This window comes from Leucopleurus acutus (assembly GCF_964270905.1).
Source record: "Leucopleurus acutus genome assembly, chromosome: X".
In the NCBI taxonomy this organism is placed as follows: Eukaryota; Metazoa; Chordata; class Mammalia; order Artiodactyla; family Delphinidae; genus Leucopleurus; species Leucopleurus acutus.
Window position 1 is genome coordinate 73,337,524 of NC_139148.1, and position 17,860 is coordinate 73,355,383.

General features: G+C 37.4%; 1 protein-coding gene and 1 long non-coding RNA gene across 4 annotated transcripts in view; both read left to right on the plus strand.

Annotated features, from left to right (window-relative positions):
* Positions 1–17,860, plus strand: part of LOC309977891 — a 1,160,683-nt gene that overhangs the window by 792,703 nt on the left and 350,120 nt on the right. The gene's annotated exons all lie outside the window — the stretch shown is intronic.
* APOOL (apolipoprotein O like) overlaps positions 1–17,860 on the plus strand; it is a 127,141-nt gene that overhangs the window by 99,358 nt on the left and 9,923 nt on the right. For 2 of the 3 annotated variants that reach the window (XM_082864250.1, XM_082864251.1), the window contains exons 7-8: positions 13,363–13,500; positions 15,097–15,214. In XM_082864250.1, coding sequence (XP_082720376.1) covers positions 13,363–13,500; positions 15,097–15,214 — 256 coding nt within the window. The remainder of the gene's footprint in view (positions 1–13,362; positions 13,501–15,096; positions 15,215–17,860) is intronic. The other variant, XM_082864252.1, reaches the window with a different exon arrangement.

The following is a 17,860-nucleotide window of genomic DNA, read 5'->3' on the forward strand; positions in this document are numbered from 1 at the left end:
CTTCTTCGTGGCGGCAGCAGCAGGTTTAACGTCTCATGCCCTTCTCTGGGGTCCGTGCTGATAGTCGCAGCTCATGCCCATCTCTTGAGCTCCTTTAAGCAGTGCTCTTAATCCCGTCTCCTCACACACCAGAAAACAAAGTGGCAAGAAAAGGGATCTTGCCTCTTCGGCAGCTCCAGACTTCTTTCCAGACTCCCTCCTGGCTAGCTGTGGCTCACTAGCCCCCTTCAGGCTGTGTTCACGCAGCCAACCCCAGTCCTCTCCCTGGGATCCGACCTCTGAAGCCCGAAACTCAGCTCCCAGCACCTGCCCGCTCTGGCGGATGAGCAGACAAACCTCTCCAGCTGGTGAGTGCTGGTCAGCACCGATCTCTGTGCAGGAATTTCTCCACTTTGCCCTCCACATCCCTGTTGCTGCGCTCTCCTCCATGGCTCCGAAGCTGCCCCCTCCCCCACCCGCAGTCTCCGCCCACGAAGGGACTTCTAGTGTGTGGAAACCTTTCCTCCTTCACGGCTCCCTCCCACTGGTGCAGGTCCCGTCCCTATTCGTGTCTGTTTTTCTTTTTCACCCTACCCAGGTGCGTGGGGAGTCTCTTGTCTTTTGGGAGGTCTGAGGTCTTCTGCCAGTGTTCCGTAGGTGTTCTGTAGGAGTTGTTCCACATTTAGAGGTATTTCTGATGTATTTGTGGAGAGGAAGGTGATCTCTGCGTCTTACTTTTCTGCCATCTTGAAGCTCCTCCTATTATACATTTTTAAAACAGCTTTAGTTAATCAGACAAGTCTCTTAAAACAATGTAAGGTATATGTGTATTTTTCAGAAGGAAATGGCTCATACATTTCAAGAGATTGTCCAAGATTGTCTATGGTGTAAAAAAGGTTACAAAATGATAGTCCAGAAGGTTCTTTGAAAAATAAAAGTCACACTCCAGTTATTCACTATTTTGGAAATACACTTCAAAATGGAATTACTCTTTGCTTTTTATATTTTTTTCCTCACAAGATTTTCATTATTAACTTATGTAAAGAGTAACAAAAAATCTGTATTTGAAAACTATAAAATATCTAGGAATAAACTTATCAAATAATGTTTTAAAACATATTTCAAAAACTGTTAAACTTTACTGAACAGCATTTTTTTTAATTCAATAGGTTTAGTGATATGTCTTGTCTGGATGAAAGGACTCAATATTGGAAAATGGCAGATGTTCTCAAATTTATATATTTAATTCGGTTCTTACAAAATTCCTGCATTTGGAGGAAACATGACATTCATTCAACCAGAGTTTGTTGTCCATGTACCATGTATTGGGATCGATACTAAGCTATAGCATACATAATAAAATATACCAAGAGAACAAAAGAAAATGTCCAAAAACAGATTTGTAGAGTATATCTTCGTATATGTGGTGGAGGGAGGGGGAGGGTATGGTAGAAGTGGCATTTCAGATCAGTGTGTAAAGAAAAGGTGGACGGAAGCAGAGGAAGATGGTGGAAGAGTAAGACGCAGAGATCACCTTACTCCCCACAGATACATCAGAAATACATCTACACGTGGAACTGCTCATATATAACACACACTGAATGCTGGCAGAAGACCTCAGACCTCCCAAAAGGCAAGAAACTCCCCACGTACCTGGGTAGGGCAAAAGAAAAAAGAAATAACAGAGACAAAAGAATAGGGACGGGACCTGCACCAGTGGGAGGGAGCTGTGAAGGAGGAAAGGTTTCCACATACTAGGAAGCCCCTTCACGTGCAGAGACTGCGGGTGGTGGAGTGGGAAGCTTCGGAGCCGTGGACGAGAGCACAGAAACGGGTGCAGAGGGCAAAGAGGACAGGCTCCCACACAGAGGATCAGTGCCAACCAGCACTCACCAGCCCGAGAGGCTTGTCTGCTCACCTGCTGGGGCGGGCGGGGGCTGCGAGCTGAGGCTCGGGCTTCGTTCGGATCGCAGGGAGAGGACAGGGGTTGGCTGCATGAACACAGACTGAAGGGTCTAGTGTGCCACAGCTAGCCGGGATGGAGTCCGGGAAAAAGTCTGTACTGCCGAAGAGGCAAGAGACATTTTCCTCCCTCTTTGTTTCATGGTGTGCGAGGTGAGGGGATTAAGAGCACTGCTTAAAGGAGCTCCAGAGAGGGGCACAAGCCACGGCTATCGGCGCAGACCTCAGAGACGGGCCTGGGATGCTAAGGCTACTGCTGCAGCCTGTGTGCAAGAACAGGTCACTATCCACACCTCCCCTCCCAGGAGCCTGTGCAGCCCGCCACTACCAGGGTCCCATGATCCAGGGACAACTTCCCCAGCAGAACACACGACTCACATCAGGCTGGTGCAATGACACACTGGCCTCTGCTGCTGCAGTCTCGCCCTGCACACTGTACCCCTCCCTCCCCCCTGACCTGAGTGAGCCAGAGCCGCCAAATCAGCTGCTCCTTTAACCACACCCTGTCTGAGCAAAGAACAGACACCCTCAGGTGACCTACATGCAAAGGTGGGGCCAAATCCAAACCTGGACCCCGGGAGCTGTGCAAACAAAGAAGAGAAAAGGAAATTTCTCCCAGTAGCCTCAGAAGCAGCGGATTAAATCTCCACAATCAACCTCATGTACCCAGCATCTGTGGAATACCTGAATACACAATGAATCATCCCAAATTGAGGAGGTGGACTTTGGGAGCAAAACATATTATTTTTTCCCCTTTTCCTCTTTTTGTGAGTGTATATGTGTATGCTTCTGTGAGAGATTTTGTCTGTATATCTTTGCTTTCCCTATTTGTCCTAGGGTTCTGTCCGTCCTTTCTTTTTTACTTTAAAAAATTTTTTTCTTAATAATTATTTTTTATTTTAATAACTTTATTTTATCTTATTTTATTTTATCCTCTTTCTTTCTTTTTTTCTATTTTACCTCCCTTTTATTCTGAGCCATGTGTATGAAAGGCTCTTGGTGTCCCAGCCAAGAGTCAGTGCTGTGCCTCTGAGGTGGGAGAGCCAACTTCAGGACAGTGGTCCATCAGAGACCTCCCAGCTCCATGTAATATCAAATGGTGAAAATCTCCCAGAGATCTCCATATCAACACCAAGACCCAGCATCATTCAACGACCAGCAAGCTACAGTGCTGCACACCATATGCCAAACAACTAGCAAGACAGGAACACTGCCCCATCCATTAGCAGAGAGGCTGCCTAAAATTATAATAAGGACACAGACACCCCAAAACACAGCACCAGACATGGACCTGCCCACCAGAAAGACAAGATCCAACCTCATCCACCAGAACACAGGCACTAGTCTCCTCCACCAAGAGGCCTACACAACCCACTGAACCAACCTTAGCCACTGGGGAAAGACACCAAAAACAACGGGAACTATGAACCTGCAGCCTGCGAAAAGGAGACCCCAAACACAGTAAGATAAGCAAAATGAGAAGATAGAAAAACACACAGCAAATGAAGGAGCAAGGTAAAAACCCACCAAACCTAACAAATGAAGGGGAAATAGGCAGTCAACCTGAAATAGAATTCAGACAAATGATAGTAAAGATTATCCAAAATCTTGGAGATAGAATAGAGAAAGTACAAGAAACTTTTAACAAGGACCTAGAAGAACTAAAGAGGAAAAAAGCAATGATGAACAACACAATAAGTGAAATTAAAAATACTCTAGAAGGGATCAATAGCAGAATAACTGTGGCAGAAGAACGGATAAGTGACCTGGAAGATAAAATAGTGCAAATAACTGCTGCAGAGCAGAATAAAGAAAAAAGAATGAAAAGAACTGAGGACAGTCTCAGAGACCTCTGGGAGAACATTAAATGCACGAACATTTGAATTATAGGGGTCCCAGAAGAAGAAGAGAAAAGGAAAGGGACTGAGAAAATATTTGAAGAGATTATAGTTGAAAACTTCCCTAATATGGGAAAGGAAATATTTAATCAAGTCCAGGAAGCATAGAGAGTCCCATACAGGATAAATCCAAGGAGAAACACACCAAGACACATATTAATCAAACTGTCAAAAATTGAATACAAACAAGACATATTAAAAGCAGCAAGGGAAAAAACAACAAATAGCACACAAGGAAATCTCCACAAGGTTAACAGCTGATCTTTCAGCAGACACTCTGCAAGCCAGAAGGGAGTGGCAGGACATATTTAAAGTGATGAAGGAGAAAAACCTGCAACCAAGATTACTCTACCAAGAAGGATCTCATTCAGATTTGATGGAGAAATTAAAACCTTTACAGACAAGCAAAAGCTGAGAGATTTCAGCACCACCAAACCAGCTTTACAACAAAAGCTAAAGGAACTCCTCTAGGCAAGAAACACAAAAGAAGGAAAAGACCTACAATAACAAACCCAAAACAATTAAGAAAATGGGTATAGGAACATACATATCGGTAATTACCTTAAATGTAAATGGATTAAATGCTCCCACCAAAAGACAAAGACTGGCTGAATGGATACAAAAACAAGACTGGTATATATGCTATCTACAAGAGACCCAGTTCAGACACAGGGACACATACAGAATGAAAGTGAAGGGATGGAAAAAGATATTCCATGCGAATGGAAATCAAAAGAAAGCTGGAGTAGCAATTCTCATATCAGACAAAATAGACTTTAAAATAAATACTATTACAAGAGACAAAGAAGGACACAACATAATGATCTAAGGATAGATCCAAGAAGAAAATATAACAATTTTAAATATTTATGCACCGAACATAGGAGCACCTCAATACATAAGGCAAATACTAACACCCATAAAAGGGGAAATTGACAGTAACACTTTCATAGTAGGGGACTTTAACACCCCACTTTCACCAATGGACAGATCATCCAAAATGAAAATGAAAAAGGAACACAAGCTTTAAATGATACATTAAACAAGATGGACTTAATTGATATTTATAGGGCATTCCATCCAGAAACAACAGAATACACAATTTTCTCAAGTGCTCATGAAACATTCTCCAGGATAGAGCATATCTTGGGTCACAAATCAAGCCTTGGTAAATTAAAGAATATTGAAATCATATCAAGTAACTCTTCCGACCACAACGTTATGAGACTAGATATCAATTACAGGAAAAGATCTGTAAAAAATACAAATGCATTGAGGCTAAACAGTACACTACTTAATAACCAAGTGATCACTGACGAAATCAAAGAGGAAATTAAAAAGTACCTGGGAACAAATGACAATGGAGATGCAATGACCAAAAACTTATGGGATACAGCAAAAGCAGTTCTAAGAGGGAAGTTTATAGCAACACAATGCTACCTTAACAAACAGGAAAAATCTCAAATAAACAACCTAACCTTGCACTAAAGGCAATTAGAGAAAACAAAACAAAACCCAAAGTTAGCAGAAGGAAAGAAATCATAAACATCAGATCAAAAATAAATGAAAAAAATGAAGGAAATGATAGCAAATATCAGTAAAACTAAAAGCTGGTTCCTTTACAAGATAAACAAAATTGATAAACCATTAGCCAGACTCATCAAGAAAAAAAGGAAGAAGACTGAGATCAATAGAATTAGAAATCAAAAAGGAGAAGTAACAACTGACACTGCAGAAATAGAAAGGATCATGAGAGATTACTACAAGCAACTCTATGCCAGTAAAATGGAAACCTGGAAAAAATGGACAAATTCTTAGAAATGCACAACCTACTGAGACTGAACAAGGAAGAAATAGAAAATATGAACAGACCAATCACAAACACTGAAATTGAAACTGTGATTAAAAGTCTTCTAACAAACAAAAGGCAAGGCGCAGATGGCTTCAAAGGTGAATTTTGTCAAACATTTAGAGAGCAGTTAACACCTATCCTTCTCAAACTCTTCCAAAATATAGCAGAGGGAGGAACACTCCAAAACTCATTCTATGAGGCCACAATCACCCTGATACCAAAACCAGACAAGGATGTCACAAAGAAAGAAAACTACAGGCCAATATCACTGATGAACATAGATGCAAAAATCCTCAACAAAATATTAGCAAACAGAATCCAACAGCACATTAAAAGGATCATACAACATGATCAAGTGGGGTTTATTCGAGGAATGCAAGGATTCTTCAATATACACAAATCTATCAATGTGATAAACCATATTAACAAATTGAAGGAGAAAAACCATATGATCATCTCAATAGATGCAGAGAAAGCTTTTGACAAAATTCAACACCCATTTATGATAAAAAACCCTGCAGAAAGTAGGCATAGAGGGAACTTTCCTCAACACAATAAAGGCCATATATGACAAGCCCACAGCAAACATCATCCTCAATGGTGAAAAACTGAAAGCATTTCCAGTAAGATCAGGAACAAAACAAGGTTGCCCACTCTCACCACTCTTATTCAACATAGTTTTGGAAGTTTTAGCCACAGCAATCAGAGAAGAAAAGGAAATAAAAGGAATCCAAATCGGAAAAGAAGAAGTAAAGCTGTCACTGTTTGCAGATGACATGATGCTATACATAGAGAATCCTAAACATGCTACCAGAAAACTACTAGAGCTAATCAATGAATTTGGTAAAGTAGCAGGATACAAAATTAATGCACAGAAATCTCTGGCATTCCTATATACTAATGATGAAAAATCTGAAAGTGAAATCAAGAAAACACTCCCATTTACCATTGCAACAAAAAGAATAAAATATTTAGGAATAAACCTACCTAAGGAGACAAAAGACCTGTATGCAGAAAATTATAAGACACTGATGAAAGAAATTAAAGATGATACAAATAGATGGAGAGATATACCATATTCTTGGATTGGAAGAATCAACATTGTGAAAATGACTCTACTACCCAAAGCAATCTATAGATTCAATGCAATTCCTATCAGACTACCACTGGCACTTTTCACAGAACTAGAACAAAAAATTTCACAATTTGTATGGAAACACAAAAGACCCCGAATAGCCAAAGCAATCTTGAGAACGAGAAAAGGAGCTGGAGAAGTCAGGCTCCCTGACTTCAGACTATACTACAAAACTACAGTAATCAAGACAGTACGGTACTGGCACAAAAACAGAAAGATAGATCAATGGAACAGGAAAGAAAGCCCAGAGATAAACCCCCACACATATGGACACCTTATCTTTGATAAAGGTGGCAGGAATGTACAGTGGAGCAAGGACAGCCTCTTCAATAAGTGGTGCTGGGAAAACTGGACAGGTACATGTAAAAGTATGAGATAAGATCACTCCCTAGCCCCATACACAAAAATAAGCTAAAATGGATTAAAAACCTAAATGTAAGGCCAGAAACTATCAAACTCTTAGAGAAAAACATAGGCAGAACACTCTATGACATAAATCACAGCAAGATCCTTTCTGTCCCACCTCCTAGAGTAATGGAAATAAAAACAAAAATAAACAAATGGGACCTAATGAAACTTCAAAGCTTTTGCACAGCAAAGGAAACCGTAAACAAGACCAAAAGACAACCCTCAGAATGGGAGAAAATATTTGCAAATGAAGCAACTGACCAAGGATTAATCTCCAAAATTTACAAGCAGCTCATGCAGCTCAATAACAAAAAAGCAAGCAACCCTATCCAGAAATGGGCAGAAGACCTAAATAGACATTTCTCCAAAGAAGATATACAGATTGCCAACAAGCACATGAAAGAATGCTCAACATCATTAACCATTAGAGAAATGCAAATCAAAACTACAGTGATATATCTTTTCACACCGGTCAGAATGGCTGTCATCAGAAAATCTAGAAACAATAAATGCTGGAGAGGGTGTGGAGAAAAGGGAACACTCTTGCACTGCTGGTGGGAATGTGAATTCGTTCGGCCACTATGGAGAACTGTATGGAGGTTCCTTAAAAAACTACAAATAGAACTACCATATAACCCGGCAATCCCACTATTGGGCATATACCCTGAGAAAACCGAAATTCAAAAACAGTCATGTACCAAAATGTTCATTGCAGCTCTATTTACAATAGCCCGGAGATGGAAACAACCTAAGTGCCCATCATCGGATGAAAGGATAAAGAAGATGTGGCACATATATACAATGGAATATTACTCAGCCATAAAAAGAAACGAAATTGAGCTATTTGTTGCGAGGTGGATAGACCTAGAGTCTGTCATACAGAGTGAAGTATGTCAGAAAGAAAAAGACAAATACCGTATGCTAACACATATATATGGAATTTAATGAAAAAAAATATCATGAAGAACCTAGGCGTAAGACAGGAATAAAGACGCAGACCTCCTGGAGAACGGACTTGAGGATATGGGGAGGGGGAAGGGTGAGCTGTGACAGGGCGAGAGAGAGTGATGGATATATACACACTAACAAATGTAGTAAGGTAGATAGCTAGTGGGAAGAAGCAACATGGCACAGGGATACTGGCTCGGTGCTTTGTGACAGCCTGGAGGGGTGGGATAGGGAGGGTGAGAGGGAGGGAGATGCAAGAGGGAAGACATATGGGAACATATGTATAACTGATTCACTTTGTTATAAAGCAGAAACTAACACACCATTGTAAAGCAATTATACCCCAATAAAGATGTTTAAAAAAAAAGCTATAAAAAAAAGAAAAGAAGTAAAGCTGTCACTGTTTGCAGGTGACATGATACTATACATTGAGAATCCTAAAGATGGTACCAGAAAGCTACTAGAGCTAATTAATGAATTTGGTAAAGTAGCAGGATACAAAATTAATGCACAGAAATCTCTGGCATTCCTATACAGTAATGATGAAAAAATCTGAAAGTGAAATCAAGAAGACACTCCCATTTACCATTGCAACAAAAAGAATAAAATATCTAGGAATAAACCTACCTACGGAGACGAAAGACCTGTATGCAGAAAATTATAAGACACTGATGAAAGAAACTAAAGGTGATACAAACAGATGGAGAGATATACCATGTTCTTGGATTGGAAGAATCAACATTGTGAAAATGACTCTACTACCCAAAGCAATCTACAGATTCAATGCAATCCCTATCAAACTACCACTGGCATTTTTCACAGAACTAGAACAAAAAATTTCACAATTTGTATGGAAACACAAAGGACCCCGAATAGCCAAAACAATGTTGAGAACAAAAAACAGAGCTGGAAGAATCAGGCTACCAGACTTTAGACTATACTACAAAGCTACTGTAATCAAGACAGTATGGTACTGGCACAAAAACAGAAAGATAGATCAATGGAACAGGATAGAAAGCCCAGAGATAATCCCACGCACATATGGTCACCTTATCTTTGATAAAGGAGGCAGGAATGTATAGTGGAGAAAGGACAGCCTCTTTAATAAGTGGTGCTGGGAAAACTGGACAGGTACATGTAAAAGTATGAAATTTGGGCTTCCCTGGTGGCACAGTGGTTGAGCGTCTGCCTGCTGATCCAAGGGACACGGATTTGTGCCCGAGTCCGGGAAGATCCCACAAGCCGTGGAACTGCTGGGTCCATGAGTCATGCCTGCTGAGCCTGCACGTCTGGAGCCTGTGCTCCACAGCGGGAGAGGCCACAACAGTGAGCGGCCGCAGTACCGCAAAAAAAAAAAAAAAAAAAAGTATGAAATTAGAACATTCCCTAACACCTTACACAAAAATAAACTCAAAATGGGTTAAAGACCTAAATATAAGGCCAGACACTATCAAACTCTTATAGGAAAACATATGCAGAACACTCTATGACATAAATCACAGCAAGATCCTTTTTGACCCACCTCCTAGAGAAATGGAAATAAAAACAAAAACAAATGTGAACTAATGAAACTTAAAAGCTTTTGCATAGCAAAGGAAACCATAAACAAGACCAAAAGACAACCGTCAGAATGGGAGAAAATATTTGCAAATGAAGCAACTGACCAAGGATTAATCTCCAAAATTTACAAGCAGCTCATGCAGCTCAATAACAAAAAGGCAAGCAACCCAATCCAGAAATGGGCAGAAGACCTAAATAGACATTTCTCCAAAGAAGATATACAGATTGCCAACAAGCACATGAAAGAATGCTCAACATCATTAACCATTAGAGAAATGCAAATCAAAACTACAGTGATACATCTTTTCACACCGGTCAGAATGGCCGTCATCAGAAAATCTAGATACAATAAATGCTGGAGAGGGAGTGGATAAAGGGAATCCTCTTGCACTGTTGATGGGAGTGTAAATTGATACAGGCACTATGGAGAACAGTATGCAGTTTCCTTAAAAAACTAAAAATTGAACTACCATACGACCCAGCAATTCCACTATTGGGCATATACCCTGAGAAAACCATAATTCAAAGAGTCATGTACCAAAATGTTCATTGCAGCTCTATTTACAATAGCCAGGACATGGAAGCAACCTAAGTGTCCATCAACAGATGAATGGATAAAGAAGGTGTGGCACATGTTTACAGTGGAATATTATTCAGCCATAAAAAGGAATGAAACTGGGTTATTTGTAGTTACGTGGATGGACCTAGAGACTGTCATACAGAGTGAAGTAAGTCAGAAAGAGAAAAACAAATACCGTATGCTAACACATATATATGGAATCTGAGGAAAAAAAAAAAGGTGATGAGGTACCTAGGGGTAAGATAGAATAAAGGCACAGATTTACTAGAGAATGGACTTGAAGATATGGGGAGGGTGAAGGGTAAGCTGTGACAAAGTGTGAGAATGGCATGGACATATATACACTACGAAACATAAAATAGATAGCTAGTGGGAAGCATCTGCATAGCACAGGTAGATCAGCTCGGTGGTTTAGCTAGTGGGGTGGGATAGGGAGGGTGGGAGGGAGGGAGACGCAAGAGGGAAGAGATATGGGAACATATGTGTATGTATAGCTGATTCACTTTGTTATAAAGCAGAAACTAACACACTATTGTAAAGCAATTATACTCCAATAAAGATATTAAAAAGAAAAAAGATAGTAAACTTAACTGGGAATCAGAAAAAAAAAAAGAAAAGATGGACTCTTCAAGAAATGTGTTGGAATAATTGGTTTTTTGGAAAAATACTTAGACCTTTACTAAATATCATGCAAAAATAAATTGCAGGTGGAATAAAGATCTAATGATAAAATATAATGCTATAAAATGTTAGAAGAGAAAAGAGGAATTTTTGTGTAATCTTGGGATAGGAAAGGCTTTCTTAAGCAAAACACAATCCAGAAGCGATCGAAGAAGAAAAATGAATATATTTTACTACATCAAAGTGATACATTTCTGTTGACTACAGTATACTGTATACAAAGTAAATGGATAAATGAAAAACTGGAAGACCTATTTGCAACATATTAACAAAGGATTAAATAATATCCTTCCATATATTAAACACTTCTATAAATCAGTAGGAAAAGGATGAATGCCCTCTATGAAAATTAAGTATATGAACAAGCATTCCACAAAATAAGAAACATAAATGGCCTAATATATGAAAGATGCTTAACTTCATCAGCAATCAAATAAATGAAAATTTAAATAATCATTTAGATACTGTTTTTTAGCCTTTCCATTTGACAAAGATTTAAAAAAATCATAACACTTCTACTGGTAAATGGGGTTGGAAAACATATATACTCTTGGTGGGAGTGTAAATTGCTACAGTATAGCACTGACTTTCTAGAGGCAATGTGGCAATATTATCAAAAATTAAAATGTATATAATCTTTAATCCAGATATTTCACATCTAGAAATTTTTCCAAGGAAATACCACAACAGTATATGGTCCCAGTTATTTGTGTAAGGGTGCTAATTACAGCAGGCTTATAATTGCCAGTATAAAAAGGGAAGTATTCCATATGCCCATCAACAAGGGATTTGTTAAACAAGTCATAATGCCCATCAATAGGGGATTTGTTAAACGAATTGTGATGTATCCATATAGAATACTAGCTGTGTGGCTGTTAGAAGCAGATCTACTGGCATATAAACTGATACGGAAACATCTCTGTGACATATTGTTAAGCTTTTAAAAAATCACACCTCAATATGTATCACGTGATTCCATTTGTGTTTTAAAAGGAAAAAAAGTGTATGTGTGGGCAGTTTATTTTAAATGTTAATTTAAAACATAATTGAGATTGTAGTTGGTAATCTATTCTTTCTTCTCTTTTTTGCAATTCAGTGGTTCATCATGGATTTCTATCCATGTCAGTGCATATAGATCTACATCATCCCTTTGGTAGATGTATATGTATCAACATTCTGTTTGTTTTAAAATGCTATGTGTGTGCATATATAATGAAGATAAAAGAGTAAAAATTCAAGAAGAATATCCGTACAGTTGTTAACAAAGATTACACTGAGAGGAGGAAGAGGACTTTCGTTACTGGTGGATTGACTGATTTTTCTTAAGTATAGATATATACTTAGCAAAAATAATAAAAATATTTCTATTTAAGGAAGAAAAACATAGTTTTTAAAAATTTATGTTTATAGAAAGTGTAAAACTAGAAAGCGCCTCAAAACCTCTTTAAAGTTTGAGAAATCAATAGCTATTAACATTACTTTAACGAGAAGAAAAAAAAGGGTGGGAAAAGAATAGAAAGGAGGAATCAGAAAGAGATTTTTTCCAAAGGAAAAGAGATATGAATGAAAATAATAGCAGCTTCAGGAATTCAGTTAGCATCCTAGCCTCTGCTTTAGTGTGTTTGTAGTTCATTGTTTATTTCACGTTTCTACCAAAAACGTATCATTCTCTAGAGAAATACATTAATTATTTTTCTTTGTGATTGGAGAAAGCAACATAAAAATTTAAGCAAAAGCATTAACTTTTTAGCATCTTAAAATCTTTTTCTCAGTCAGCTGTTTGTTATCTCAAACTGTCTTTCCCAAACTCCTGTTAAACAGAGTTTTAAATTCACGTTACAGTGTGAATGCAAACTATACATTTTTAAGACTTTATTAATTTTTTAGAGTACTTTTAGATTCACGACAAAATTAAGGAGAAAGTACAGAGATTTCTGGTACACCCCCTGCACCCACACATGCATAGCCTCCTCCGTTATCAACATCTTCACCAGAGGGATACATTTTTTACAATTATGAGGCTGTGCACTACCTACTGCGCTAATGAGTCTCCTAAATTTTTTACAATTGATGAGCCTACACTGACACATCATTATCACCGAAAGTCCACAGTTTACATTAGGATTCACTCTTGGTGGTGTACTAAATATATATATTTTAGCCTTTTACATGAGGCAAATAATTTTTCATATAAGATATAGAAAATGAGGCTTTGTGTTCTCATGATCTAGAGATTAATATCTTTATTATTGATTCTGACCTGGGTGTTCTTATAAAATACCAGATGTAAATTTTTTAGTATTTGTTATTTTAACTTTTAGAAGTGTATATTATTTGACTCACTTTTTGTTTTAATTAGGTAACTGGGAAAAAGGCATATGCTACAAGCCAGCAGATTTATGAAGCAGTTAAATCATTGTGGACAAAAAACAACAAAAAAGAGTCACTTCCTGAACCTAAAGAAAAAACTAAGGTAGAGTTTAAATGGACCAAAAAGGTAGATTTTGAGTTTTGTTTGGGTGGGTTTTAGCTTGTAATGAGAGTCCTAGACAGAAGTCAAGGATGGATTGAAAAGAGATGAAGGAATATACTACCTTTGCATGCTATAATTTTCTTTATTTTTCTGTGAAAATTCAATGTATTATTACATACCTAGTACAAATAATAGTACCTGATACATAGTAAATGAAAAAAATAATAATTTTCTTAATTTTGTATATAGTAATATGAAAAAAACTAAAAATGACTGCTTAGAAGAGAAACAGTTTTTTCTAGAGTTAAGTCCTAAGACATATGTTGCTGTTAGGTCTTTGTAAACTGTGTATGGTATTCTTGGCAACAATATATGAATAGAGTCCTTAATCATAACATCTTCCATTTTAGTCAACAACATAACATAAAGCCCATTTCACTGGAAGCAATATTAATATTAATTATGGACTAAGCAATGAGGTCTAGATTTTTCGTGTTCTGGTTTGATTTTAAGATGAAATTTTGGATATCTATAAAAGTAAATTCCTTTAGGAATTTTGCCATTAAATCAATTTTCACAACTAGAATTTTGATGAGTTAAGCAACAAAGAGTTTGTTTTCTTATAAAAATGTGGAAATCACATATTGCATGTTATTGCTTCAAGACAGAATTATATTCTTAACAATCAACCAAAAACAGACTGTTTGAACTTATAGAGAAGATTATTTCATAGTTCCTTATTGATTAGTTTTAATCATGTTTCCTATGACACCAGTACTCTCAAACTTGAGAACATTTCATGCTTTGTATTAGGAATAGGGCAGCAAGAACTATTATAGCACATACATTGTAAAGATAGCATTCGTATTAATTTTCAGTCCCTGATACATAGCATTTAAACTCAAGATTGACATAAAATCAATTAGCAAAAGAAAGTCAGTTTGTAACTAAGTTATTTATGGCCTTATTACCAATTGCATTTTGATTTACAGTACTGTATCATTAGCATGCTACAACTTTCCTTACGGCTATTTCTATTTTGAGGAAGGTTTTATAAAATCTTTTTTTTTTACATCTTTATTGGAGTATAATTGCTTTACAATGGTGTGTTAGTTTCTGCTTTATAACAAAGTGAATCAGTTATACATATACATATGTTCCCATATCTCTTCCCTCTTGCGTCTCCCTCCTTCCCACCCTCCCTATCCCACCCCTCCAGGTGGTCACAAAGCACTGAGCTGATCTCCCTGTGCTATGCGGCTGCTTCCCACTAGCTATCTACCTTACGTTTGGTAGTGTATATATGTCCATGCCTCTCTCTCGCTTTGTCACAGCTTACCCTTCCCCCTCCCCATATCCTCAAGTCCATTCTCTAGTAGGTCTTGAACTATTTGTAGTGAGGTGGATAGACCTAGAGTCTGTCATACAGAGTGAAGTAAGTCAGAAAGAGAAAGACAAATACCGTATGCTAACACATATATATGGAATTTAAGGAAAAAAGTGTCATGAAGAACCTAGGGGTAAGACAGGAATAAAGACACATGCTATAATTTTTTAAGATATTTTATTCTTTTAGTAAAATGATTTACTTATGAAAGAAAAATCCTTTTTGGTAAACAGCTAGGAAGCTCTGATGAAATAGAAATACCTGCAAAAACATCTCACAACCTGAAACATTCAGTGCCTTTGTCAACAGAACTCAGCTCTGAAACAAAGACCAAATCAGAATCCACCTCAGGTTTGTTTGGAATAATTCAATTTTGTTTTCATTCTTTTCTTAAATAATTTTATAGTATTATAATTAGTAGTTTGAACTTATTTATGTGTTTTCCTCATAAATGTTTTGTTTTTCTCATATCTGTAGTCTGTGTATCTTTTTAGGTTATGAGGTACTCAGATATGTGGAACTTTTTCTAATTGCCACATAGCTCATAACATAGTTCTTGGCATATGGGAGTAGAGAATAATAGCACTGACTGGTTGGGTGAGTGAAGCATTTAATCAATTTATAGATGTGAGATTTTTAATCAGGTGGGGGAAAATGTGTCTTTCTGGATTCTACCAGTTTACAGGCTATGACGAGTCACATCTACATAGAAGAAATATCAGGCTTCCATTTCTTGTGCTATCTACCCCTATCAATCTTCTCTTCTACCATCAGTTTTATTTAGTTTAGATACTAAGAACTTTCAGCATCAAATAGTAAAAATAACACAAGTTATATAATATTAATATCTTTGCTAGTATTAGATACAGGCAATTAATACTTTGTGGGACCAAATAGTGACAATTATACTTCCTAGGTAAATACTACCATGGTTTTACTGTGATCAAAAAGAAAGTAACAGAGTGTTTAGTACCATTTCAGTAGTGTATTCACATAAACTCACCAGTCACTGGTTTATGTAGGTTTATCTATACCAAGTAAATGGTACTATGCATTAAGTTGTCTTATTACAAATAGGACCAACTCAGAGGTAGAGAATTAGGGAATAATGAAAATATCTCCCTTTTACTGAGCAACTACTGTGGTGCAAAGAACTGTTAGTATGTTATGTTATTCAATCCTCTCCCAAAAAGCAAAACAAAAAAACTCTGGTATATATGTAATTATAATTGTTTTATGATAAAGAGACTGAGACTCAGGGAGCTTAAGTAACTTGCCCAAAATTATAGTTTATGAATAGAGTTGTGTTTATAGTCCAGATATTACTGACACCAAAGTCCCAGCACTTTCCATTGCATATAGATTATCTAATTTAAAGCCAGAGTTTAGTCTCTAATTTCAGCCTCCTCCTCTCTTACTTAATCTTTATAAAAGCTGTCACTGAGTAAACCTGATTTGAGTTTTACTATTTCCTGTCATGTCTCCTTTCTAATCAAGATAAGTTATACAGTGTTTAGACTCTCTCTGAGTAATCCCCAGTTGATCGTATTCCCACAGGCATATAATATATCTGGTCATTTCTCTAAATGCCTGTCAACTCCAGAGATCTTTGTGGAGATGTTGCAGCTTCACAATGGGACCAAACCATCCCCAGCCAATGTCTTTTCTTCACATATCTGGATTCTGGAACATTTTGCCTGCCTGTCATGGGTAATGTGGTAAATGAAAAGCATTCTAAGGAGACATGTAGAAGAGAGAAATACCCAGTACTATTCATCCTTATATAGTATTCAGATTTGATTATACTTGAGACCCTTGAGACTATTTCCACATTTCATATGCAATCCCAAAGGTCCAAGACACAGAAAACAGTAGTGATTATGAGTACAGGTTTTAGAATAGAACCTGGATCTGAATCCTAAATCCAACATTTACTAGTTTTATTGCCTGGGGCAAGTTATCTAATACCTCAAGCCTTGGTCTCCTCATCTGTAAAAGGAGGACAATAATAGTGTTTTTCTGACATGCTTGTTGTGAGGATTAAATGAGATATTGCATGTAAAGCAAAAAGTACAATGTCAAGCACATACTAAGTTCTCAGTAAGTGTTAGAAGATATCATTATCATTGGCCTAGAGTAATTAGCCATTTTGCCGATAAACAAATTTATTGTCATTGAGCACACTTTGGGAGCACATTACTTAGCTAGGGAACCTAGCCATGGCCACCACTTCTCACCATACAGAATAGATTGGGTGTACTGTCCAACTATATATCATGGCTCTGAATATGAGTTTGGTTGTTCTCTATCATCCATATACATTTATGCCAATAACTTATTTTGGGAATCACAAATTTGGAAATTTGGTGACATGGACCTCTTCAAAATCTGATGAAAGCAGAATGAAATCTCTCACAGTCTCACAAGATTAATGTCCCTCTCAGAGGTTGGCAAACTATGGACCCTGTGCCAAATCTGGCTCACGGACTATTTTTGTACATTTCACAAATGGTTCCTATGTGATTAAAATAGTTTAAAAATCAAAATAAAAATATTTCATGACAAGTTAAAATTGTATGAAATTCAAATTCCAGTGTCCATAAATAAATAAAGTCTTATTGGAACACAGCCACACTCATTGTGTATTGTCTTGTCTGTGGCTGCTTTCACCCTAAAATGGCAGAGTTGAGTGGTTGTGATGGAGACCTTATGGTTTACAAAGTTGAAAATGTTTACTTTGGCCCTGTGCAAAGTTTGCTGATTTCTGTATTAGAGGGATGATGTGTGCCATATATACATGACTCATCTTCCCCTTTTGATATTTCCCAGATTATTTTATAAGTCATAACACTAAATAGTCAAACTCAGAACCCTGAAGGGCAAAACCAAATTTCCTACAGTCTTTTAGTGTGAGGGAGACAGAAACTCAGGCTGTCAATCAGAAGCTAGAGAGTATCATACCTGAGGAGGAGGGAGGAACCAGAGGTTGACTGACTC